At 34.0% G+C, this 26,841-nt stretch overlaps 1 protein-coding gene across 1 annotated transcript in view; it reads right to left on the bottom strand.

Annotated features, from left to right (window-relative positions):
- The window catches only part of COPB1 (coatomer protein complex, subunit beta 1), a 31,016-nt gene extending 4,175 nt beyond the window's left edge, over window positions 1-26,841 (bottom strand). Inside the window, exons 1-18 of the mRNA XM_004683026.2 lie at window positions 26,742-26,841; window positions 25,857-26,003; window positions 22,451-22,680; window positions 21,914-22,083; window positions 20,000-20,114; window positions 18,515-18,607; window positions 16,530-16,667; window positions 15,182-15,301; window positions 14,653-14,760; window positions 14,424-14,570; window positions 13,085-13,230; window positions 11,952-12,048; window positions 10,786-10,946; window positions 9,922-10,042; window positions 5,744-5,971; window positions 5,409-5,588; window positions 3,262-3,406; window positions 955-1,074 (exon numbers count right to left, since the gene is read on the bottom strand). Of these exons, the coding sequence (XP_004683083.1) occupies window positions 955-1,074; window positions 3,262-3,406; window positions 5,409-5,588; window positions 5,744-5,971; window positions 9,922-10,042; window positions 10,786-10,946; window positions 11,952-12,048; window positions 13,085-13,230; window positions 14,424-14,570; window positions 14,653-14,760; window positions 15,182-15,301; window positions 16,530-16,667; window positions 18,515-18,607; window positions 20,000-20,114; window positions 21,914-22,083; window positions 22,451-22,680; window positions 25,857-25,947 (2,410 nt within the window). The 5' untranslated portion in view covers window positions 25,948-26,003; window positions 26,742-26,841. The remainder of the gene's footprint in view (window positions 1-954; window positions 1,075-3,261; window positions 3,407-5,408; window positions 5,589-5,743; window positions 5,972-9,921; window positions 10,043-10,785; window positions 10,947-11,951; window positions 12,049-13,084; window positions 13,231-14,423; window positions 14,571-14,652; window positions 14,761-15,181; window positions 15,302-16,529; window positions 16,668-18,514; window positions 18,608-19,999; window positions 20,115-21,913; window positions 22,084-22,450; window positions 22,681-25,856; window positions 26,004-26,741) is intronic.

The following is a 26,841-nucleotide window of genomic DNA, read 5'->3' as shown; positions in this document are numbered from 1 at the left end:
CTATGGGGCTGTCACAGAAATAATAAAACAAGCAACTTACTCATATTTGTCAAAATGATTCACTCCCCCCACTTGTTATGTCCAGGATCAAGTCTGAAATCCTTAACATAATAAAGTTTAGTACCACTAATCTTATGTTCTATCACCATCCTTAAATATACTCTGAATTACAGTTATATCAAACTATTTGCATTTATTCCAGTTGAATCCTTGCCCATCTGCCTAATACTTACTAATCTTTTAAAACCCTATTCAAATATTACCTCCTCCACAAAGACTTTCCTATGATATACCTTAAGTCCCTTTGAGACAGCTGACCAAATCCTTTCATAGACTCCCATTTTAGCCAGCATAGACTTCATAACATGTATCTATTTTTCCTTACTCAGCTATAAACTATCTAAGGACAGAGCTCTTGTTTTGTTCTCCAGCATGGTAACCCCATTTGTACACAGAAATTGAAAAACAAAACAAAACAAAAACCAACCAACAAAAAATACAACTTACTGACTGAATGCTTCTCTACCAGATAATCCCTAGGTCTGAAATACCATTCCGTACCCAGTAATAAATGCCTATACAAAGTTTTAGACCTTGTTCACATGTTATCTTTTGATACTTTACCCTCCTCTCCTTTTTATAGCCTTCTGTTTTAGCATTTTACTCCCTGATCCCAAAGTCCACAGTATACAAACTATACTAACCACACTGTATTATAATTTCTATATATATTCACTTGTCTCCTCTTTTTCGCTTGACAGTTTTTTGAGGAGAGTCACTTTATCTGATTCATTTCTGAACATCAGAACTAAGTGCTCCATAATTAATAAATGACTGAGTGAATGAACGAATGAATTTAGGTCCTGTCCTTAAAAAAATGTTACAGGGCTATTCAATATAGAAACTCTTTTAATAAAAATTTTCAAACATCACATGCTGTCAAATAATTCTTACCTATATTACCAAAGATTATTCCATTTTCTGTTGATGCTACTTTGACATTAGCTTTAATATTTGCAAAATCATGAGGAGCAAGAGTCAAAGGAGATGGCTTTTCCACAAGTTTCAGATCTCCTGAAAAAGAAGGTTTAGATATAGTTAAAAATATACATATTAAACTTTGACATCAAGAACTCTTAAAATATATGAACTTCCTAGTTGCTAGCAAAACAAGAAATAAGACAGGATTATGATTCAAATATTATAAGGACAAAATATAGAAATAATTTAATATATTATACCAATAAACACATTTTTCTTTTAAAAGGTAATAGGCTTTTCAGAGTAAATCTATATTAAATTCATAAATATGTGGGTACCTTTGGCAAACCATTTTATTTTGATGAATGAACGCAAACTTTTCAAAAGTTAAGTCTTTTTTTTTTCTTTTTAAGATTTATTTATTCATGTATACAAGAACTGGAGTACTGGTGAGAGGTGGGGGTAGGGTGACAGGATTCACCAGAGACAGAGTGGGTAAACAGAACAGGCAGACTGACTGAAATACACTGCTGAGCGGAGCAGTGGGAAAGACTGTCTGTCATGCCATGTGGGTCACCTCCCTGACTGGGAATTGAACTTAGTCTGCAGTGGCTGCAGAGAGTTTCATAGTACTGTGCTTTAAGCCACTGCATGACCAGGTAGGGCATTCAATAGTAAGTCTTTATGTAAGTTAAAAGTAAATCTTAAATACTCTACTACATAAAAAGATGAAATAGGCCCTCCCTGGTGGAGCAGAGGGTTAGAGCACAGCACTAAGAAGCTAAAGCCACTTCAGCATGAGTTCTATCCCTGCCCCGGGGGCGGGGGGGGGGGGTGACCTGGACCTCTCCTGACCCCCTGCTGCTCCTCTTAGCAATGTTGATCTGCCTGTTCTGTTCCTCACTCTGTCTGGTGAATCAACTCACCACCCCTGCACCTCTGGCCTGTACCCCAGTCCTGTACGCATAAATTAATAAAACTTTAAAAAGGATGAAAAATCTGCAGAAAGATTTTTTAATTCTTAAGATAGATAATTCTTTATGTAAACACCAAACTATGTTGAGGAAGACATTTTATGTCCTTGATATCTTTCCCTTGATATCTTCAGGAACAAATTCAGATCCTGTCTTCAAGAAATGTCACATGGCTATTCAATATGGAAGGTTTTTTTTTTAAAAGATTTATTTATTTATTCATACAGAACTGGGGTACAGGCCAGAGATGCAGAGGGTGAGAGGATTCACCAGAAACAGAGCGGGGAGCAGAACAGGCAGATCAACGAAGTACACTGCTGAGGGGAGCAGTGGGTGGGTCAGGAGAGGTCTGCCACGCCATGTGGTCTTCTCCAGGGCAGGCAGGAATCGAACTCATGCGGAAGTGGCTTAAGCTTTTAAGTGCTGTGCTTTAGCCTGCTGTGCCACCAGGGAGGGCCTCAATATGAAAGTTTTTTAACTAAAATTTCAAACATCACATGCTTTCAAACAACTCTTACCTTAAGGCCTGTAAGTTTTGCTTAAGCCAAACGAAATTTCCCAGGGCAATATGCTGTTCTTACATATAATCTGCTTCCAAATGAAAGCCAGAGTAGAAGTGATCAGAGAAAATGACTATAGTGTTTTCACTAAGAAGAAAAATGACATCTCACATTGCTTTGACTACACATTAGGTATAGATCAGTTATGAGTGTGGAAAATGCTAAGGTAATTAAAATTTTACCTAAGTGGGCTACTTTAAAAAAATTTTTATTTATGCATACAAGAACTGGGATGTAGGCCAGACGTGTTGGGGATAAGAGGATTCACCAGAGACAGAGTGGGGAGAACAGGTAGAAGTACTGAAACACATTGCTGTGGGGATCAGTGGGCAGGACAGGAGAGTCTGCCACCCAATGTCGGTCAGCTCCCTGGCTGGGGATGTAACTTGTGCTGCAGTGGCTGTGGATAGCTTCACAGTAATGTGCTTACCCATTGCACCACAGGGAGGGCCCCTAAGTGAGCTACTTGATAAATCAGTAATTTAAATCTTGATTCTACCTAGAAAAACTGACATTTGGTAAACTGAGTTCACTGAATAAACTTTTATCTTAGCTACCAAGAGTGTAAGCATGAGAGTGAGAGTGACAGAGGTTCAGAAAACTGGAGTTGGAGACTAAATATTAAATGTAAAACTAAGCCTAAATTCAAAAAGATTTAAGAGAATTTTTATACCAAACCTTCTCTTATAATGTCAGAGAGAATTACGATATTCATAATATTATTTTTTTATGGTAAATTTCCTTACCTAGAGTAGCTAACTCTAATGTGCAGTTCTGCAAAGTATCACTAGTTTGGTTCACAACAAGTACATCCAGGACTATGTCATATTGGTTGACATGAACATAAGCTTCTGCATATACGGGATCTGAGAAACCTGTCAACTGAGTGACCTGTCAAACAAAAATAAAAAAGTAATTAAGTGAGAAAATTCAACCAAATATATTCTAGTCAAATGGATAAATCTGTTAGTTAACATGTACTTAGTTTAGACAAATCATTTGGAAATATGTATATGATAAAACTTTTTGTAATGGAGACATGGTAATTGAAACTGGGCATCAGAAAAAATAGGTCCTAGAGTTTATGTAGCAAAAAAGTTAAATATGCTTAGCAAGTATGTTAAACATTATCCCAACTTAGGAACTGAACATATTTAGATACATTTTTATTTAAATACTCAGCACCTAAATTCCTTAGTTGCTCTGCATAATTTAGGAATCAACTAAAATTTAAGATCATGTGGCAGTCCCTACTACCCAAACTCAAGAACTAAACAGATTAAATAGCAATAAATGTTTATAAAGCTAACAGAGGAAAACTTTCGTGTTTTACAGCACTTTTAATATGTCATTAAAAAAACACAGAATCAACAGAAAAACCAGAAGTACAATAAAAGTGCAAACTTTTATACAAAAAAGGGACATTTTAACAGAGTGAAAAGGTAACCTACAGAATGGGAAGGAATACCTGTACATCATACATCTGAAAGGAAATTTATCCAGAATATACAGAGAACTCCTGTAACTAAATATAATCATGTAAAAACACAAAACAGCTAAAATAATAAATGAGCCAAGAACAGATTAATATTTCTCCAAACAAGATCTATATATTTCTAAGAAGCAGATAAAAAGATCCTCAACGTTACTAATCATAAGGGAAATAGAAACCAAACTCATCGGGAAGGCTGTTTAAACAAACCGAAAAACCAAAACCATAAAATAAGTGTTGGTAAGAATGTGGAGAAATTGGAACTCTTATGCGCTGATGGTTGGAATATAAAATGATGTAGCTACTGTGTAAGTGGTATAGCATCTTCAAAAATATAAGGCAGAATTACTATATGATCCTGCAATTCCAAAAGAAATGAAAGGAGAAACTTGAACGATATTTGTATATTCATAGTCCAAGCAGCATTACACATAACAGCCAAAGGTAGCATCAATTAGCAGATGAATGGGCAAATGAAACTACAATGGAGTCTTATGAGGCTGATAAAAGGTAGTTTTTATCAGCCTCAAAAAGGAAGGAAATTCTAACATAGGCTACAACATGGATGAACCTTGAAACATTAAGCTCAGTGAAATAAGCCAGTCACAAAAAAGACAAATACTATATGATTCCATTAATATAGATACCTGGTATAGTCAAATTCATAGATATAGAAAGTAGAATGGTAGCTGCCAGGGGCTGGGGGAGAGGAGAATGGGGGGTTATTGTTCAATGGGTATGATTTGTTTAATAGATATAAGTATTATTTAGTGGCTATGAATTATGAGCTTCTTTTTCAAAATAAAGTTCTGGAGATGCACTGTGACACAATTATGTGAATGCACTAATGCCACTGAACTATACAAGTAAAAACTGTTAAAATGGTAAATTTTATGGCATGTAAATTTTGCCTCAATTTTTCAAAGCAAATTTTAAAGATTTGTAAATTGATATATTTAAAAGGGACAGTCATTTTCCTAATAAAATGCTAATAATGGATCTCAATATGAATACAAAAATTGAGTTGCTGTGTTTAAAGTACCAGGGGTTGGGAGAAGCTCAGGTTAGACTCTGGAGAAATAGGCCAGAACCCTTCCCTTTAAAAAGCAGTCAAATTTTAAGGATCTTCCAGCTCTATGTATTAGTCTATGATTGCAATGATTTGAACAAGTTATAAAATCCTCTACCGGATTTACTATGCTAGCATATAGAAAGGTAATTTATCAGCTTCTGAGTTTCATTTTGTGTTTAATGAATGAACTTAACAATCACAGTGATGTCACAAAACTTATTCTGTATAACTGTTTTACTTTTGAAAAAAGTGGGATGAGCGCTTTCTGACTACTGCCTTCTTAAGGAGCCAATTTAATTAACTTACCAGTGTATTTGGCATTTTGTTACCTTGTTTAGTTTAGATGCTAGGGGATCTGCTGCCTCTTTCCTCTGTGTATTTCCCATTGCTGCCAGCAAACTCAGCTGAAACTGATCTTCCTTGCAGTTCATTTCATTCTTTGCAGTTAGTTGCATGAAGGAAATGGGGTCATCAGGCTGTACTGTCACATTCCTCTTTTCAGATTCTTTCTGTGTTGAGAAAGCAATACATATGTTTCTTGTTAATATGGAGAGAAACCTAACTTTTTTTAAAAAAAATAGAAACAGTCTTTTTACAGGGCTAAAAAAAAAATCAAAACTTACAACTGCAAGCCACTTTTATGGCTTTGTCATATATACCTTACCTTTTGGGATAGTTTTTCTTCTTCAAGTTTAGCAGATAACATGTGAGAAAGGGATTGCCTGCATTCCTTATTGAAAATGTCATTCATTAAGGGTGAACATTCAGACAAGACCTTGAGACAGAGGGAAATTCGATCCACATCATCATCTGTAATTGGCTTCTTAGGAAGAGAGGATTTTCCCAAATGAAGGATAGTGGCCATGAGCAGCATGGCCTCAGCAACAAAAGACTAGGAAAATAAAGAAATGGGTTATTTATTATGTCATGATTTTGCATTCTCAATAACCTCACTTTATAGCAGCATGTAAACCAAGCAATAAATCTGAGTAAGATTTCAAATCCTTTAGATTTTCTCTTCATATCTTTTTTACACTAATACTCAACTCAAACACAGTAATGGCTTTTTAACTGTTTAATCTCTTTGTGCCAATGTTTTATTTTTAAAATTCTAATTGAAGAAAAGTTAGATAGACTTAATTAACTATTACCATTTTTGCTTTCTTACTACACATATATGCGTATGTATGAAGAAATAATGGCTGGAAATTTCCAAAGTTTGATGTAACACTATGAACCCACAGATCCTAGAAGTTCAATGAACTGTAAGTCAAGTAAATTTGAAGAAAACAAAACCAAGACACAGCCTAACTAAAATACTAAAATACAGTAATAAAAAGAAAAACTAAAAACAGATAACAAGAAATATTTCATATAGAGGCTTAAGAGTAAGAATAGATGTCTCATCAGAAAGCCAGAAGCCTCAAAAAAAAAAAAGAAAGAGGTGCTCCCTGGTGGCGCAGCGGGTTAAAGCACAGCACTGAGAATCTAAAGCCGCTTCCGCATGAGTTGAATTCCCGCCTGCCCTGGAGGTGACCACATGGCGTGGCAGACCTCTCCTGACTCGCCCGCTGCTCCTCTCAGCAGTGTACTTCTTAGATCTGCCTGTTCTGTTCCCCGCTCTGTCTCTGATGAGGCCTCTCACCACCCCTGAGCCTCTGGCCTGTACCCCAGTTCTGTATGCACAAATAAATAAATCTTTAAAAAAAAAGAAAGAAAGAAAGAAAGAAAGCCAATCAAAAAAGTGGGCAGATCTGAATAAACACTTCTCTCCAATTGGCTGGTCAATATAACTCCTTACTAGGGAAATGCAAATCAATCCCAAAATGAGTTATTATTACCTCACATATGAAACTGAGCTAAAATGAGCCCTATCAAAAAGACTAGAAACAATCTGTGTTGATGAGGGCATTGAGAAAAACAAACACTTGTACACTGTTAGTGGAGATATAAATGGTACAGCCTCTCCAGAAAACAATGCAGAGATTCTTCAAAAATGAAAAACATAACTACCATATGTCCAGCAATTTTACTTCTAGTTATTTATCTAAGATACATGGAAATACTAATTTAAAAAGATATATGTAGGCTTATGTTCACTGCAGCACTGTTCACAATGGCTGGGACACAGAAACAACTGAAATCCCCATCAACAGATGACTGGATAAAGGTGATGTGGGAATACATATCCAAAGGAATACTACTCAGCTATGAAAAAGATAAAATTTTTGCCCTATTTGATAACATGGATGGAACTGGAGGAGGTTACGCTTACTGCAAAGTCAGAAAGATAAATACTAGAGGTTTCACTTATGTAGAACATAAAGAAACAAAGCAAATGAATTAATGAAATACAGTAAAAACAATTCTGACAAAAAACCAGTTGATTACCAGAGGGGAAGCGGAAGGGTGGTGTAAGGAAGGAGTAGGAGGGGTCAACTTGATAGTGGTTAAGGGTGTTGGTGGGTGCAGTGTGATGTATATACATTTGTTGAGGTGTGAAGGTATACTTCAGCAATTTATGTACTATTATAAGTCCATGGTACATCATTAAAGAAAAAAGAAAAATAATAAAATGATAATTTACAAAAATAATAAAACTGTATCTTTATAGTAACAAAAAGAAACAGAATTTTATACCTACAAAGAGACCTTTAAAAAATGAAGGAGAAACAAACTTTTCCAGCAAACAAAAATCAAGAGAATTAATTGCAAAACAAGAAAAGCACTGTAAGTAAAGCAAAAATTTTAGACATACAGATACCAGCTGTATAACACCAGAGGGAAACTAAGATATACACAAAGAAGGAGAGTGCTGAAACGGCCACAAGTGAAGGAGAGTTGGTATGATGATAAACCTCCTGCACTGTACCAAACAGGGCAAACTTCATGAACCACGTAAGCAAAAATTTGGTTCTCTAAGATTCAGCAAATGCTCTCATTACTTACAGAACTAAAACAGTTGTTCCATGGGAGGAAATAAAATTGAACTGAGACAGAAAATATTGGAGTCTTTTAAAAAGGATAATTTAAATTGAAGATTGCCTTGTAATTATATAATGATCTACAAAATGCACAAAGTAAATTATTGTTTATAAATAAAAATTGATAGAAGAAGTAGTGCACTTTGCAAATTACCTGGCCTTCTAATCTCTGTGACTCTTTATGATGAAAGTAAAAAAACAAAACAATTCTTTGAAAATTCCAAACATAAACTTAATGTGCAATTATATGGAAGCTTTTTAAGGGAATCAAATATATCACACAGCTAATTAAAGATTATGATTATGATGATTAGGAAGGGTTTAGACTAAAATCAGAAAATGTTTGTGAGAACATTAACTACAGAATGGTAAAACACATAATGACAGTTTCTTAGGAAAAAGTATTTAACACATTATAAACCAACTTAAACTCTAGTGAAAGGAAGAATTTGTTATCTGGTAATATAATTCTAATATTTTAACAAAATGTATACTGTAGTAACCATGAGTGATTTTTTCAATAGTTTTTATATCGCTCATCATTTATTTTAGCAATATTAAAAAGAAATTAATAAAAGTATAAACATTCACAATTCTACCAGATTTTAAAAAAAAAATGGGTAAAGCCTTTTCAGGCAAATGAAAGCTGTAAGAATTCATCATGTGCAGATTTCTTTATGAGAATGCAGATATTTCTAAGAATGCAAATTGTTTAGGCAGAAATAAAAGATGGAAAGATGAATTTGCACAAAGGAATGAAAAGCACCATATCTGGTAAATATAAACATTTTTCTCATATCTTTAAAATATTTACAAAGTATGTATAAACAAAAAACATCAGAATATTATTCAGCCTAAAAAAGCAATTCTGACACTTGCTATCATGTAAGTGAAACTTAAAAAGACATCACACTAAGTGAAATAAACCAATTATAATACTATGTTCTCATTTTTATGAACTACTAAGAATAGGCAAATTTATAGAGGAAGAAAGTAGAATGGTATTTGCCCAGAAGGATGAATTAGGGTTATTGTTTACTGTGTACAGTTTCAGTTTGGGATAATGAAAAAACAGTGGAGATGTGCTTTTGTAATGTTTAGATAATAATGTAAATGCATTTAAAGCCACTGAACTGGACACTTTAAAATTGGTAACAATGAATTTTATGTTGTTTATTTTACCATAAAGGAAAAAATGCAAAAAAAAAAGGAACCCAAAACAATACTTGAACTCTGTAACTCTGAACTCACTTTCTACAAGTGGCTAAGGATTACTCCTTCTTTCCTTAGTATAATAAACACTAGAAAAATAAGAAATGGAGTAAAAGATAAATTAAAAAAAAAAGGTAATTAACCATTTAAAACAAAAATGATAATAATATATCACAGGATTGATGAACCTGACATGTAGAAGTAAAATGCAGGGTTGTACAAAGAATGGGAGCTGGAGCTGGGGGAATAGAAGCACACTATTGCAAAAAGGAGTGTACAGAATCAGAATGAAGGCCTGAACTGTAGAAATGAGAATAAATTTTTAGAAATATTTCTGGAATGAAAGAGACAATGAGTACATAGATGCTGGGAAAGATAGAGACATTTCCTTCACTGGGTCTTGACTATTACTAGCAAACATAATTTATGTCATAGATGATATCTCTCTTCCATTAGACTAATCATATAGTATTACTAGCGTAAAACCTTTGTTAATTTACTGTGTTATATTACTGTGATTATGTTCTTATTAATCCAAGAACTGTTCCATGAAAGGAGTTTTAACATATATTTTTGTTTTCCATTGTTCCGTACATATAATAGGCACCCAATCTTAATCTGCTGGGTAAATGTAAAATAAACTTACATTTTGCTTTTTCTTTTCCTGAACCAAAGCTACATAGCGCAAGGCAATCTTGGTTAGGGTTGTAGCAAGGGAGGCAGCAACAAAGAAATCTCCATCCAAAAGAAATCCTCTTAGGGGAGGTCTGCAAGTAAACAAAGGAAAATGAAATCCACCAATTTCTTAAGCAGAATGCAGACTTTATGTAAATGTTTCATATAAATTCATTCAACACTCAATGTTACTCTTCAATGATACAGACTTTGATTAACTCTCTTTAGCTCTCAGATGAAAAAGAATACATGGCTTTTAAACTTATCTCTAAATGATGCAAGAGCCAACTGAATATGGAAAGAGAAAATGGTTAAGAGTCTAAGTACTACAGCCAATGAGCTACAGTGAAATCCCAGTTCATCTACTGGTCCCCTTGAGAAGTTACAAAACTCTCTAAGCCTCAAATTCCTCTCCTGTAAAATGAGACGTAGTATATTCTGTTTCAAAGGGTTGTTGTCAGACTGCATGAAACAAACTACTTACTTATTAGTAAATGTCACCATAGTAAGCTATCAGAAAGATGTTTTAAATAATTTAGGTATTACTGTCATGGCTATCATGGAAATGGTGAGGAAAATAAGGCGGGGGGGTAAAATAAAAATTTTATTCCATTTGCAAAACTTGTTTCCCAAATAATTAAATCTAACATGTAACAAAACTGAAACATTATCAGTTACCACTATTTAGCATCTTCCTCTTTTCACATATCTTAAATGGTAAAGATTTCCATTTTGGTCAATAAAGCAAGTGAGTAAGAAAAAAAAATCAACTGACTACTCTACAAATGTTTCTACAAAAAAGAAACATTTGATAGGCCATAGTACTGCAAATTACCTTTCTTCCTCTTTCTTGGTGGGTCTAGAACTGCTGAGGGCACTCTGAGTTGCATAGGTACCCATCTCGGTTACTAATTTCTGAACTGGCCCCACAGTTATTTCTTCTTCAGGTTTTAATTCACCAGCTTCTTTCTTTATTTCAGACTCTACAATTGGGATCTAAAAAACAATTGGAAACATCAATTTAATGTTAACATCAAGAGCCAACAAAATCATATTTAAATAGAGAAGGCACTCCCCAATGAGACTTTTGGAGCTGAAAACTCTGTTTTCAATTTTCTTTCCTTCCCAAAATAATACAGTGGGAAGAACACAGGTTTTGAAATTGAATGCCACTTACCAGTTATATGGTTCTGGGCATGTTAATTAAATGACTTTGAGCCTCAACTTCTTAATTGGTTGGGAATCTTAATTCTCTCAATAAAAGTTACTTAATAGGAACATGTTTAGGGCAGTGCCTAACACAAAATAGATACTAAGTCTTATTTTTCCTCCCCATTCTTTCCTTTGAAATACAAAACAGTACTCATGCTTCTAAAATAAATTTGACTTGTTTGTACAAAATAACTCCTCCACTACCTATTTTTTCAAACAAATGACTACTATGTATGTATTCTTCAACATCAGTCTACCACCTAGTTTAAGTGCTCTAAGAGTCTTCAATCATCTATTTCATTTTCTTCATTTTTTTAGATGAAAAACCTATGTGAAATAATGGTCTCTCAAGGTCCCAGAGTTAATGATTGGCAGAAACAAGTCGAACCTAAATATCCTAACAAACACTGTTCTTTCTGCTCTATCCTATAGTAGTTTGGATGAGGAAAAAAAAATTAGTTTTAGTATTTAAATACTGCAAATTCGGCTGTTTTTATTTGCATTCTTCTTTCAGAACACGGTGGCTAACGCAGAGTTTTACAAGTATTTTTCATTTTTTAAAACACAGAACCGTTATTCAAATAAAATTTTACTGAGAAGTGAAAAGAATAGTGTCAAGGTCTAAAGCAGGTTAGGGAGACTCCTCTAATTTCCCACAACCCCTTGGATTTAATTGTCTGAATAGTGAAATACATTTTTCAATTTTCTTTAGTCCAGATGCTATTAAATAAAAGCACAAAAACAATCATCACATAACATAAAAGTAAGATTTGCTAAAATAAAACATACCTCCCCCAAAGACCTGCGGACCTCAGTCATCACACTCTGAATATCTTCCTTGGTACTACAATATTCTCCCAGGATCCACAATGCTCCTCGGTAAATCCTAGCACAAGAATACAAGTTCTGTAACACATATTTTACCCAAACCCTTAAGCAGTGATCTTTATGAATTTAAGCTCCTGCAAGAAAACCAGATTCAGCAGTTCAAAATGAACATGGAAGAAAATTTAAGAAAAAAAATTGTAATAAACTTCTTTGATTCTCACCAGAAATCATAAGGGTTATGATTCTTCATTACTAGGAACAATGTAAAACTGGTAAACTCAGTAGTAAAAATAAAAAAACCAACATGTTTTGCAGAAAGGTGTTAGTTTCCATTCAGAATAAAGTTGAGGTCAACTTGGCCTTTTTATTTATTACTGTAAAAATTGACAAGGAGGGAATAAAGTCTTAAGTCATAATTTTCCTAAGATTTTTAAAGCTTATTCAGAAAAAATTCATCTTAGAAACTGACGGTCTTGGAGATGATGGCTATCAACAGCAAACTTTAACATGATCTTTTTTCTCACGAAGCAAGCAAATCTTACTCAGTTCCATAAATATCAACAATCAATTTTCAGATAGTAATTTTGTAAAGGTACCATTTTTCTACCACCCTTTCTTACTTTTCTATCTAAGCAGATAATCTACTCATCTGTTACAGTCTAACCATCAGGTGATTTAAATTAAACAAGTTTAATGCAATAATTCATTCTTACTGGCAAAGATTATCTGAAGGGAAACATGTCAGATTTAGGTTCATTTTTAATCTTTTCTTCAATAAATACTAAATGGGGATATAAATAATGATATCCAAACTGTAATACTTTAAAAAATTCATTCTTTGATCACTTTTGGATTTACAATGTTTTAGAGGAAATCAGGATAAAGAAACCTAGTTAAGTCACTCCCACAAAACAAAACTATCTGCCAATTGACTACACATTTGTCATAGGTGGGCATGAAGTGATGCTTTTGTCATACTTGACTCATTTTTACTTGACTAATTTCATCCATCTTTCCAGAATATTTTTATCAACTAACTCTCTAAAGATGATAATTCTTGCTTGACCTTATATTTAAACGTATTTTAAACGTACTTGACAGATTTGATAGCATGAAAGACTTCCAGCATCTTCTCAACAATAAGCATTCTCAGATTATCAAAGCGTTGAATGGCTTCACGAACAAACTCTAAGACGTCAGCGGCTGCTGCTTCATTACTATCACTGAGAAATTCCATTAACTTAAAGAGAAAAAAGGAAAACAGGATTAACAATCATGTAATTTTCAGAAAGAAAATTATTGTTTTAAGAAGTAAATTTAGAGCCCTTCCTGGTGAAGCAAGGGGTTGTTTCAGCACTATGAAGCTACTGGTAGCCAGAGTTTGATCCCCTGGCCAGGGAGCTGACTCACATGGCACAGTAGACCTGTCCTATCTCGCCCAGTGCTCACGTCGACAGTGTATTTCAGTACATCTGCCTGTTCTGCTCCCAACGCTCTGGTGAATCTTCCCAACTCCTTCCCCCCATCCCACACACAGTGACATACACTCCAGTTCTTGCATGTATAAATAAATAATCTTTAAAAAAAATTCACTTGCAGTCCTCCCTGGTGGTGCAGGGGGTTAAAGCACTGCACTAAGAAGCTTAAGCCACTTCCGCATGAGTTCGATCCCTGCCTGCCCCGCCTGCCCCGGAGGAGATCCACATGGCGAGGCAGACCTCTCCTGACCCGCCCGCTGCTCCCCTCAGCAGTGTACTTAGTCGATCTGCTTGTTCTGCTCCCTGCTCTGTTTCTGGTGAATCCTCTCACTCTCCGCATCTCTGGCCTGTACCCCAGTTCTGTATGAATAAATAAATCAATCATTAAAAAAAAAATTCACTTGCCTTACTTATACATAGCATGATTTTTTTTTAAAGATTGATTTATCCATACAGAACTGGGGTACAGGCCAGAGCTGTGGAGGGTGAGAGGATTCACCAGAGACAGACCACGAAGAACAGGCAGATCGAGGAAGTACACTGCTTAGGGGAGCAGCAGGCGGGTCAGGAGAGGTCTGCCGCACCATGTATATCCCCTCCGGAGCATGCGGGGATCGAACTCATGTGGAAAATGGCTTAAACTTCTTAATGCTGCATTTCAACCCACAGCGCCACCAGGGAGGGCCATAGCATGATTTTACTTTAGGTAATTTTTAGAAGTATCAATAGTAATACTATGTGAGGATATTTTTATCACTATGGTTTTATTTTTCTGATGAGGATTGTAGGAAAAAATGTCAACGATCTTATCTTTCTGAACCTCAGAGTGAACAAAAAGTCTATGAGATTCAGTGATTGCACATCATTGATATTTTAGGAGTTTAACTTTTGAGTAACTGAGTTAAAAAAATTTCTTCTAGGGAATTTCAAAGTTAAGATCATTAGAATTACATACCACAGGAATAACATTTGCAGCCATATCTGGAAATCGGACAGAGCAAGAATGCAATGTTCTCACAAGTAGCTGTCTGTATTTGTCAGTATCTTCATGCTCAGACACATTATTTGTTTTAATCACCTCTTTCTTTAGGACAATAACCAGCTATAGAACAAAATAAAATAAGTTAGAATTACATCAAGATTGGCCTGACAGTTTACAAAGTGCTACCAGAATATTGTTTTACCTCTTCAACATTCCTAGAAGAGACAAGATCCAGTGCTAACTGCAAAGTCTTCTTGCGCACTTCTAAATCTGGTGTGCTTAATACTCTCAGGATGTCCATGACTAGATCCTGAAAAATAACAAAAAGTCCAGAATTAACAATCATCATTTTTAGATTATATAAATATGCTAACAATTTTCTAGATGTCAATCATTTTCAGTTGGTGTAATTATTTTCCAAGAACTGTGAATGACATTCAAATTAAGCAAAAATCTATTAAATACAAAAACCTTACAAATACAAAAACAAAAAATACCAAATGCAATACAAATAGAAAAGATAAAATGTAGTAATACAAGTTAGAAACATTATTTTAAGACAAAGACAATATCCCTAAAAAGATTATACAATTCAAAAGGTATACCTCAGTTGACCAAAATGTACAATGTACAGTTTCTAAGCATTAAGTTAACCAAGATGGCAAAGCACTGAAATTCTCAGTTTTAAAATATTTTTTCTATTTAGAACTTCTCTTTCAGATTATAATTACCTGCAGCACTCTTTCATGAGCAGGATGCTCTTTCAATTCTATCAATCGATCCAGAACAATGAGCTTCACATTGTTGTCACTCTCTTTAATAATTAAATCAATATAACATTGAGCAGCAGCCTACATAAAAAAAGAAATACATTTTAAAAAGAATTATTTTAAATAAAAACTTGGAAAAAAATGTTAATATCCAGGGAATTGAAAATCCATTATTTCTGCCTGCACTAGAAACTTATACATCTTTCCCAGAGGAAAACTTTTCCCTTTATTCTCTAAATTGTAACAAATCTCAAGATTTTTCAAGTTTACAAAAGACTGGAAACATTACAAATTAAAAGAATGTAAAGGGTATGCTACAGACAGAAATACTTTTCAAAGTATCTTCTCCTTTATTGACTGCAATAAGAAAAATCATAACTCAACAGTAGAGACAATGGTCAGATAACTAACTGAGTAAGGTTAACATCCTTAGTGACAGAATACAACAATATAATGCCCTTCAAGATACAACAGACTGAAAAGGAAGCATCATTTCTATTACTTTCTTCTTAGATAAAACAAATGAAAATTGATGGGATATTTTTACAAACTGATTAGCCCTTTTTATGAAGTGTCAAGATCACAGACAACAAGTAAAGTTGAAGGAACTGTTATAGATTAGGAAGAGACTAACAAATGACAATGTAATGTGGAGTCCTGGAACAAACAAACTGGACATTAATAGGAAAACGGGAAATTCAAATAAAGTCTATAGTTTAAATAACACTATTATTCCAATGGTAATTTTGCAGTTTTGACAATTATAAAATTATAACACAAGATGTATATATGATGGGGAACTGGATAAAGGCAATGGGAAATCTGTCCAACTTTTGCAACTTTCCTAAAATTATTTCAAAATAAAATCTATTTTTAAGAATTGATGGATAAAATTATAAATTCTCCTATTCATTCAATCACCTTTCTAGACTAAGTCATTCTCCAAATATGGATCAGTTCCTCATACAGTCTTTCTATGGTAAATTAAAGACAAGAAATATATTCCATTATTGAAAATACACACTGGAACCTTTTTAGGATCCACCATTTAGTACAAATAATCCATTTACCAGGTCCAATTTTTAATGTAATTTATTATGGGGAGAGATTTAAAATACCAAAATCATTCTCTAGAATCTGGAAATATGGGTATTATCTCTCCTTGCCTTTCTCTCTTTATATAAGTACATGCACTTTTATTAAATGTGTAGTTGTACTGCCATTTAATCACACAGTGAAATCAATGTTGTTAAATTATAAGTGATATGACAGTATTTCTATCATCTGTCAGGAAAGGTAAAAGCAGTACCTTGATTGCAGTAGGTGCACTAGAGAGTGTCACTAATGTTCCAGCGGCTTCATATTTTACAGCAGGGCTAGATGACTGTAATAAGTTATAGATGCAGCGAATGAAACGAGCCCTTTCTGATGGGTTAGCGTGACAGACCTGGAGAAGAATACATTCAGTTTTCAATAACTTCAGCAATACCTGCTTTCAAATAAAAAATTTAAAATAGGTATCAACTTAAGGGATGCTAGACTTCTTTTTTTGAAAACTAAGAATACTCTTAAGGACATTTGCAGATGCCTATCACTATGGAATCAGACACTGCGATACCACACTGATTTCAGACAGAATTAAGTTTTATTTCTAACTGCTATACCCAGATATTTACTCATCCAACCAGTTTTTCACTATTTCACAAAAGGTTTTCAGATGCTTATCATAAAAGAAATGAATGTTATATATAAATGAAATAGAAGAGGAAATTAAAGAAATAAAAGCAGTAAGTTAAACTAGAATATCAATATGGGTATTATATATGATAGGATATTAAATTTTGTCGTAATTTTTTTTCTGGATGCCATGTCAAAAAATGAAACATGATGGATTATAAACCTCAATATCTGATAAGAGAGAAATACCAGTTCTTAAAGTAAGATAACATTTTTTAAGTACTCATCATTTGGGATCATATTTTATATGAGCAAGACAACAAAAAACTTCTATAGATTCCACTATAAATGCAACTTAACTGTTTTTATCTGTATAGCAAATATCCCTTATTCTTTCTTTTAAAGTTAGATTTATGTTGGATTTTCCTAAATTGCAAACAGCCAAGTATCTATTATTCAAGTATGACTAATATTTACTACTACTATAACTTGGACCCTAGTAGAGAAGTCAATGAATAGCAGAGAATTTTGGGAACATCAGTACCACTGAATTAAAATAAAAGGAATTATGTATATACAGCTCCAGTTTTATCTTAACTATCAATTCCAAATGACTAACACTTTGGTATGAAAAGGGGCCTCATTCTACAAAAGCAAAGACAACTAAAATCAGTCAGCATCAGATATTCTGTCCATCCCATCCTATGTTATTCATGATGTATATTTTTGTTAGTATCAGTAGCAAAAACAAATGTGGTTTCAATAGCAAAAGCAGATGTGGTATTACATAAGCAATGGAATACTACTCCCTCATTAAACAAAAGACGGAATCTTGCCACTTGCAACAATGTGGATGAATCTTGATGACATGCTAAATGAAGTAAGTCAGACAACTGCCTTACACAGACAAATGCTATATGATTTCACTCATCTGTGGAATACAGATGAAACAAAAACAAATTCATAAACTATGACAATAGAATGGTGGTTACCAAAGGGGAAGGAAGGAGGAGGGAATTGGTACAAGGATTCAATTTCTGGGTGGCAGACAATAACTGGACACTTGGTTGTGGGCAGTGAAAAAATATTATCTCAGAACCTATCCAGTGTTTTGAACTATTGTTACCTCAAAAAAAGAAAAAAAAAGTTAACATTAAGGATTTCACTAGAAAATCTAAGTCTCTCATCTAGTTTTAGACTCCTGTCTGTCAATGGCCTAAAATAATATAACAACATTTTAAAGCCTATTTGTTCTCTTTATAAATAAGGATCATAAAATGTATTTAAGATTTTAAAAAAATTTTTTAATAACCAATATTCACTCAAAGAAAAAGCTTGAGTTTTATTCCAAACCCTAATTCATAATCTATTCAATGACTAGTCAGTACACAATACTTTCTTTGCAGCTGTGCTGAATCAAGCTATGAGTATTTATAGAAGTCTTTATAGAGGTTTAGAGTGGGACACAAGTACTTGGAAAAAGGAAAAAAGAGGCTTTAGCAGATCACTATAAAATATTCCACTAAGACATAAAATGCAAGCAACTAAGCAGAGTCCCAAAAGGAAACTATTTAATCTTATCTTAAACTTTTGAAGTTCATGCTAGATTAGTCTTACCTTATAAATTAGTTCAACAATGACCAGCTGAAGAATGTCTCCAAATGTCTGAACTTGATCAATACAAGTGCTTAGGTAATCCAAAGCGCGATCCTAAAAAAGTATATATTTATTAACCTCCTCCCATTTCGGTAAGACTATGTGTAACTTTAAAAAAATACACATGGTGTGGCAGACCTCTCCTGCCTGCCGGCTGCTCCCTTAGCACTGTATTTCAGTACATCTGCCTGTTGTGCTCCCCACCTTGTCTCTGGTGAATCCTCTCACTCCCTGCACCTCTGGCCTGTAGCCCAGTTCTGCATGCATAAATAAATAAATCTTTTAAAAAAACCTTTAAAATTAATAAAAAAGAATACACCACTAAATATAAAATGAGAAAACTAGGGCAAGGAGAAATTAAAGGAAAGCATGAATTCAAAAATAAATCTATAACGAAATACATTTTCTAGCAATGGGTGACAAATATGTGATCTGAATTTTCTAGCAGTTAAACCAGTGTTAACTATATGTTACATAATTCATGGCACCTGCACAATCAAAACAAACCAGCTGTGTAGGATTATAGGTATTTCTATTTCTGAGACCTAATTTAGAAAAATCTCTTATCAATTTCCAAAAACTAAACATCACAGTAAAATTATCAACAAACTTTATTGAACTATTTCTGATTATTTACCTTCTGATATGATTATGACCTATTTTTGATTATGACCAAAAAAGAAAAACACCCACCAGCGATCAACTCCACAAGAGGGCAAAAAATTGTGGCCCAATTATGAAGCTTTCTTATAATTTTGTTTACAAAGGTGTTTTAAAAAAATGACAGTATCTAAATTTCAGAGAAATGGATAGGCTCCATATTTTTCATTAATACATAATATTTCCCACATTTTGATAATAACTACTGATCACAAAATTCCAAGATTAGATGCCATCAAAGTGCATAAACACGGTTAACCAACAGCAAATACATAAACTTTAAGCACCAGAAAGAGATGGACATCCAGTGTTGACTTCTATTTATGAAACTGAATCGCTTCAATCTGCATTGAAGTGACCCTACTTTCTCAGAGATGGCCCAGGGTGGGCCCTATATCAAGATACTAGTTTTCTCTATTAACCAATTTTAGACGTATACCAAGAGAAGGAAAAATAGGATATGAAAGCCCCAGAAAGCTATAGAATATGGCCATAATAATTCAATTTGGGAAAAATCTGAATGGTGACTGTTATTTAATATTTCTCTAATGTTTACGAAAACAAATGAGTTCCAACATTTTACATATCTAATACATATGTAAATTCCAGAGATGGAGAGTGAAAAAAACTATAATCTTGCAGAAATTAAGTTAAAAAGTTGATAAAACAAATCAAAATATATCAATTGCATGTAGTCTAAACAAATTATTGACTAAAAATATGACTAGGCCTAAATAAGTTTTATTATGAAATATACAGTTATAATATTTTTTAAAAAGTATTTACCTGATCTGCATGAATTAACATCATAAATGCATTCCTTTTGCAACTTGCATCTTTCTCATTCACCAGAAAATCATGTATTAGTTCAGGTGCATCAGGTATAAGATGTTCAAAATTCCTTTAAGTTAAAAAAAAAAAAGTTCCTTTAAGTAAAAAACAGGTAACATTCATTTTTAATAAAAAAACTTTATTTTAGTAACAAAGGTAACTTTATAGAGGATAACGTAATTAACCTTCACCAAACTTTATAATCCTATCAATTATTTTGCTTTTTGAAATTTTTAAATTTACTACAATGTGGGTAGGAATCACAGTGTTACAATTTTATATACTGTCAGATTATGTTTTATAGTTCAATACACAAAAAGCTGATTTAATATATATTATTTATAACTGGATATTTCTAATAAATTATCTCTCATATACTTTAGGGATATAATATCAACATTTAGGATGACAACCTCAAAGTACTAAAATATTCTCTAAGAGTTAATAAGAGAAAAAAGATATAATTCCTTGAATTTTAAATAAATGTGTTACATTTATTTACCTATCTACTTATTCTGCAAATCTTTCAGTATTTATAGCACACAAAATAATATATGCCAGTTTAATAAAAACTATCTAGTTTCAATATGTATCAATTCACAGCCATTTTTTTTACACTCCAATTCACTCCCTCTCCTCTCATCATATTTTGAAGCAAATACCAGAAAATTTACTATTTCTCCTATAATATAATGTTTCACTGACATTATGGACTCTTTTTAAAACTAATCATAATATCACTATCATACCTTAATGTTTTTTTTTTATTTTTTTATTATTATTTTTATTTATTTATTTATTTTTATTTTTTTTAAATTTTTTTTATTTTTTTTTTAAAGATTTATTTATTTATTCATACAGAACTGGGGCACAGGCCAGAGATGCGGAGGGTGAGAGGATTCACCAGAGACAGAGCGGGATGCAGAACAGGCAGATCGACAAGTACACTGCCGAGGGGAGCAGCGGGCGGGTCAGGAGAGGTCTGCCACGCCATGTGGTCACCTCCGGGGCAGGCGGGAATCGAACTCATGAGGAAGTGGCTTTAGTTTCTCAGCGCTGTGCTTCAACCCGCTGCGCCACCAGGGAGGGCCATACCTTAATGTTTTTAATAATCCCTTAATATCAGTGTTAAAATTTCCAACTGTATTATACATCTAATAATTTTTGTGTGTGCACTGTAGTGTAAGTTCTGAAATTTATGTAGTCTGTATGACTTTCAAAGAGCTCTACGTTATAAACCAGAATATCATTTTCCTAACAACAGAATCTACTATAAAAATAAGACAACTATGAAACTATGTAAGAACCAACTATTAAAGTACAAAGATGTTTATACAAATTGGATTCTACTTTTGAGACGAATGACACCAGTGATTAAAAACCCAAGCATTCTAGCCTTGTCTTACTAGTTCTTTGAATTATTCTTAAAATCCAAATGTTAAGTTTTTAGGAATAAGAATCACTTGAGAACTGCAACCCTCTTTATTAAAATAGTTCCTTCTACAAGGGCTCTGATAGTAAAAAGGTAAGATCTGCATTTCACAAAAAGAATTCTAAAACAATACAGCAACATAAAAGCCTGCAAAGTTAAGCAAGTTAATAAATTAAGTGGGCTGGAATAAATACAAATGAGAATGACAGACACTGTCAGAAAATGAAAGTGTTTAAAGGGGCTTATGTCATTCAATTACAGCTGTTAGGGAGAAGCTAGAAACCTAGGTCTTCTGACTTCTCAGTGTTAACCACTTAACAGTAGGGGAAAGTATATTATGTTGCTAAATACAAGTATCTGCAGGCTACAATCTTCAAGCAACTACTAAGACAAGCTAGGCTTAAATCTTGTTTAAGCCAAGGATTATCTTTATTTACCTATAGATAGTATAAATGGCCAAAACAGCATTTCTTCTAACATAGCTGTGTCGATGCTCCAAACAAGCACGGATAGCTGGCATTAAAGGTTCAAGCAATTCTGCTTCTTTCAATTTGCAAAGAAAACGAAGAGTAGATCCTCGAATAAATTCATTAGGATGCTGAAGATCCTGTTATAAAAGATGAAATGTTGAATTCCAGCATTTTACAAAACAAGCCAATTTTTCAATGCAATTTTCTAACTGAAAAATTCAGAGAGCAGATTTAAAGAAAATGTTCTAGATTATATCAATTCCTATCATAATCCTACTGATCAAAGCAATTGATGTGTCATATTACATCAGTGTCTTATGTCCCCTGTCACTGTTTTTTATTAATAGCAAAGATTTCCAACTTCAGTTGTAAATATCTACAACTTACATTTCATCTAAGATTTAATTTTAAAAATTATAGTGCATTAAACCAACTTTATAGTCAAAGCAATTAAAAATATTTAAAATCAAAGCAATACTCAAAGATAATTATGTTTTGGTTTACCTTTCTATATGCATCACATACAAGGATCATTTCATGTAAAAGTCTCCCATCTGGAGTTGTTTTAGGAACAATTTCCCAAAATACCAGAAGTAATTTTTTGATGGTATGATCCTGAAGAGGTAGCACAAAACGAATAATGGTCATCAGAAGTCCAGGAAGCTTTTCACCATTCAGAATCATAATGATTACTTTCTTCAAAGCTTCGGTCTTTGATTTCACATCTCCTTTTTCTGATCCAACAAATAATAAAAAAAAAAAAGCAGAATTATTTATAAAGAAAACACCTCAGACAATTTTAAAAGCAATTAAAGTATTTCCTTAACCAAGGGAAATGGTAATAAAGGGGGACCCCAATGACAAGGGGTCTCCACATGACTCTGCCAACAAACAAGCTGTATGTCTTTTCCCTCTGAAACTCATCATTCCTCAAATAATTTGAAGGCATTAAATATCTGGTTCCTAGTTAACAGAGTTAATACAAAGGTGATGATCTATGAGTATACCAAGTACTGTTTAGTCTCAAATACACATGGAACTTTTGAAAATGTAAATAGTGTTGTTCTGAATTCAAAGCAGCTTTTTGTCAGAGTGTGTCTTCTCAAACATAATTACAATCAAAATTACAATTCTATCACTGGTGGGAGGAGGGGGTGAATGAGTGACTCTTTTTCAACTGGGAAGATCCTCTAACTCAAAAAAAAGACCCTCAATCTCAAAAGAATAGATCAATTCCAAAATTACATATTTCTATAGACTATAAAACTTTAGAAACTTTTTAAAGCCATTACCTAAAAACTGGGAGAAAATTAAGATATACTAGCTTAGGAGCCTTTAGAACTAAGAATGCCATTTAAGATCTCTTACTGTTAATTAGCCTTAAAAGTACAATAGGAAGTATTTCATGCAAAACAATGTATAATTTCATATCATTACATTGAAAACTAAAGAATAGAGGATAAAAGTCTTTTAGATCAAAATTCAAAGACAGGAACATAGATAAATACATTGCTATTAGAATTGTTTAGGTCATAAAAACAAACACCTTTGGTAGGAAAGGAGAGGAAAAAGAGAGATGATAAAGTCTTTAATGACCTTAGAGTTATGAGGAAAAGATCTAGAACTAATGTGTAAAAGGCAGAGTTGGGCCTAAAAATGGAAAATAAATTTCCAGTAATTAGAGCTTAACTCTTAAGAGTTCCTTGTTGCTGTCAAAGAGTGGCCAATGGGTAGAATTATAGGAAGAAAGGATTTAAGCTTCAAAAGAAGTGTACTAGGTAAATCATAAGTGTATCTATTCTAGGTTGGTTTGATATTGGCACATGCCCATATAGAAAATGCCCAGGTATTTGGATTGAGAATAACAGAGAAATTGACCCTTTATATTCTAAAGGGTCAATTTTCTATTCAAAAACTGATTAACTTTATTTCTCTTCTCCTAATTCCCCAAACCACTTATGGGGAAAAAATAGTATGTGCAATATCAAATCAAGAAATAAATATTAAAGAATGAAATGAATATGAGCAAACTTCAGTTTTTAAGTCCGTGAGGAAGACAAAAAGCATCAGAAGAAATGATAATAGATAGTGGTAGCTACAAAAATAAAACAGATTAGGCATCGCTGTAAAATGGCTAACACTGTATTCACTAAGGCTAAAGAAGGGTGATTAAATTTTATTTACTAATTTTTTTTGGGTGGGGGGAAATCTCTTTACATCAAAGCTTCATTTCTGAATTAAAAAAAAAAAAATCCGTCCTCTATTTGATAGTGTAAAGGACAAGTTCAAAGGACATGAAATTTTGTCATCTGATGTTGATGGCTTCTTTAATTTGACTATTTTTCACAATTTAACATATACTAAATTTAGCAGGATAAAAACTCCATTTGTAACTGAAGTTCAAAAGCGTATTTAAATAAGTTTAACAACAAACTTATAAAAAATCTACATCATGTACATTTCAAGCAACATCCGTCATCCAAACTCCAATTTCCACTTATTCCAATAATTTAAATTGGGTAAACGGCACTTCTCCCTTCTTTTAAATTTTCACAAATTCTTTTCTTCTATGAACAATCAAAAGTATGAAATATTTCAATCATCATTCAATTCACCAAAATAAACTAAGTACATTGTTATAGGAATATATAGTTACCAGGACTCATACCCAGCGATGAAAGATACAGGAAAATATAGGTATAACAGTATTTCACCAAACAAAAAAGTGTTTGTTATTCCAACTATAAACTACTTCAAAATTTTCTTTCAACTCTTACATGATAAAATGAAAATGTGATACACACATTCACATGACTACATATTTATTATTGGTTAGGGGAAGGTACTGAGGTAGCTGCAAGTAAGAAAAAAGGTATTGCTATAATTAAGGGCAGATTTTGTTCTTTTCCATCCTCTAACTTTAAATTTAGGGTAGGGGCGTGTGTCTAAAATTGAAATTTTTTTAAATTACAGGAAAAAGTTTTCTATTCTACTATCTCACATGAATATATAAAAAAAAAAGCCATAAAATATGTGGCCTTTGCATACAATTTTATCTGTTCAAATGCCATAAGAAGTTTTCTACTTTTCTTTTTTAAAGTTAGCCCTCAACAGAAATCTAATATTAAGTAACCTAAAATCAAAAGATATTTCATTACTACTGATTAAGAGTTAAGAATAGGCAAGAAAAATACTGTCTCCTTCCAAACTGTAAACTATCTTCTTAATGATGCAAGATCTGAAGCATAATTTTCACTGTTTTACACAGTAGTTTTGAGTTTAAAATAAGAAGGCAAACTTATTTTTAGTAGTTCAGTGGGACAAAGAACTATTATTTTGGAATGCACATTAACACATTTTTTTTTTTGGACAGAACCGCTCATAATAAGATACTTTATAGCCTTTAAAAACGCAGGATATACTATTTGTTTTCTTCTTTATATTAAACCTTTAAAAATGAAAAGCTTAAACTTTTCTGGAAAATGCATGTGTTGATTTCTCCTGTTCAACAGGTGGAAAACCCAAAGAACAAAGTTCTTTTGCTTGCACAAGCTAATCTTAAATTAGTGCACAAAAGAAGATATTCAAATACATATATTCTCAATTTGTTACTTACAGAGAAACATCAGCTACACTTAAACATATTAGCCACACAAACCATTATGTTATTCTGAGAAACATCTAGCAGCTAAATGATTTTCTTTCTTTAGATTTAGTGAGTTAAGCTGAGATGTTATTTCCCAAAACCAATATTACAAATATAATATTAACAAGTTTTCATGTTCAATACAAAAGATCTATGAGATCCTAGAAGAGAGTAAATGGAAGTTAAACATTTCTCATAAAGATCTTGAAATTAACATTATTCGCATTGTTCTCTTTTCACTTCCCAAATACTACCAAAGTTTACCTAGATCATTTTTTAAGCTAATTTCAGAGGGTGGTTCTGAATCCATTGGCACGTTAATTAACGTATAGCACACATTCTCGGCGGCCGTCATCGTGTCCGGTTATTATCAATCCGCGATACAAGATCCAGGAATAGCTGCCAGAAAACCTAGAAAAAGAAATAACCGGGATATCAATGCAAGAAAACAAAGACAAAAACAGAAGAACACAACCAAGAACGACCATGATCTTTACTTTCGTCTAAAGTTCATTCAGCCTGGCTTCGGAGCTTTAAAGCATCAGCCGGGACGGGTCAAGACACACTGACTGCATCCTATAAAAACAAATCCCTAATAGGACAAAACCATACTTGTCAGCCTCAGCCAGCGGTCTGTTACCTCTCACCTCCCCCCTCGGCCCTGGATTTGAGGATCCGCACGGTCGATTTACGGCCTTGAGCTCGGAGACAGCCCCGAGCCTCCGCCATCCCGTCAGAGAACACCCATCTGTTCTCAACACCACCCAAGACGAACCGCTCAGGTTGGGTCACCCTGAGCCCAGAACTGTTAAAAAACCCCAAGGGCTTTATCGCCTTCCTCGGCGGGACCCAACTCCGAGTCCACGGGACCTCCAGAGGTCTCCGCGCTCCCATTCCCTTCTCTTCTCTTCCCTTCCGCTACGCAGGCCTCCGCCGGGGACGGAGCCCGAGGCAGGGCGCAGACCCCTTGCCGGTACGCGGGCCGGAACCGGGCGTCTGCCCACAGCTCCGAGGCTCCTTGTTCTCCCGGGGCAGGCCCGCCGCCAGCGGCCTAGTGACTCCCTTCCGCTTCTTCCCACTGGAGAGCCAGTTCCTCCGACTCTGTCCAGCCCCCCACGCCTCCGGGAATCGGGGCTCGCGACCCGCTACCTGGCTCCGAGGGGCTGCAGCGGCGGCAAAGCGCGACCACGGTCTAGACTCCCGGTTCAACCCGCAGCGGCGGCGGCAGCGACGGCGGCTCCGCAGAGTC

This window comes from Condylura cristata, unplaced genomic scaffold (genome assembly GCF_000260355.1).
Source record: "Condylura cristata isolate star-nosed mole 26May11 unplaced genomic scaffold, ConCri1.0 scaffold00015, whole genome shotgun sequence".
Lineage (NCBI taxonomy): Eukaryota > Metazoa > Chordata > Mammalia > Eulipotyphla > Talpidae > Condylura > Condylura cristata.
The sequence above is the reverse complement of the archived record's forward strand: the minus strand, read 5'-3'. Positions and strand labels throughout refer to the sequence as shown.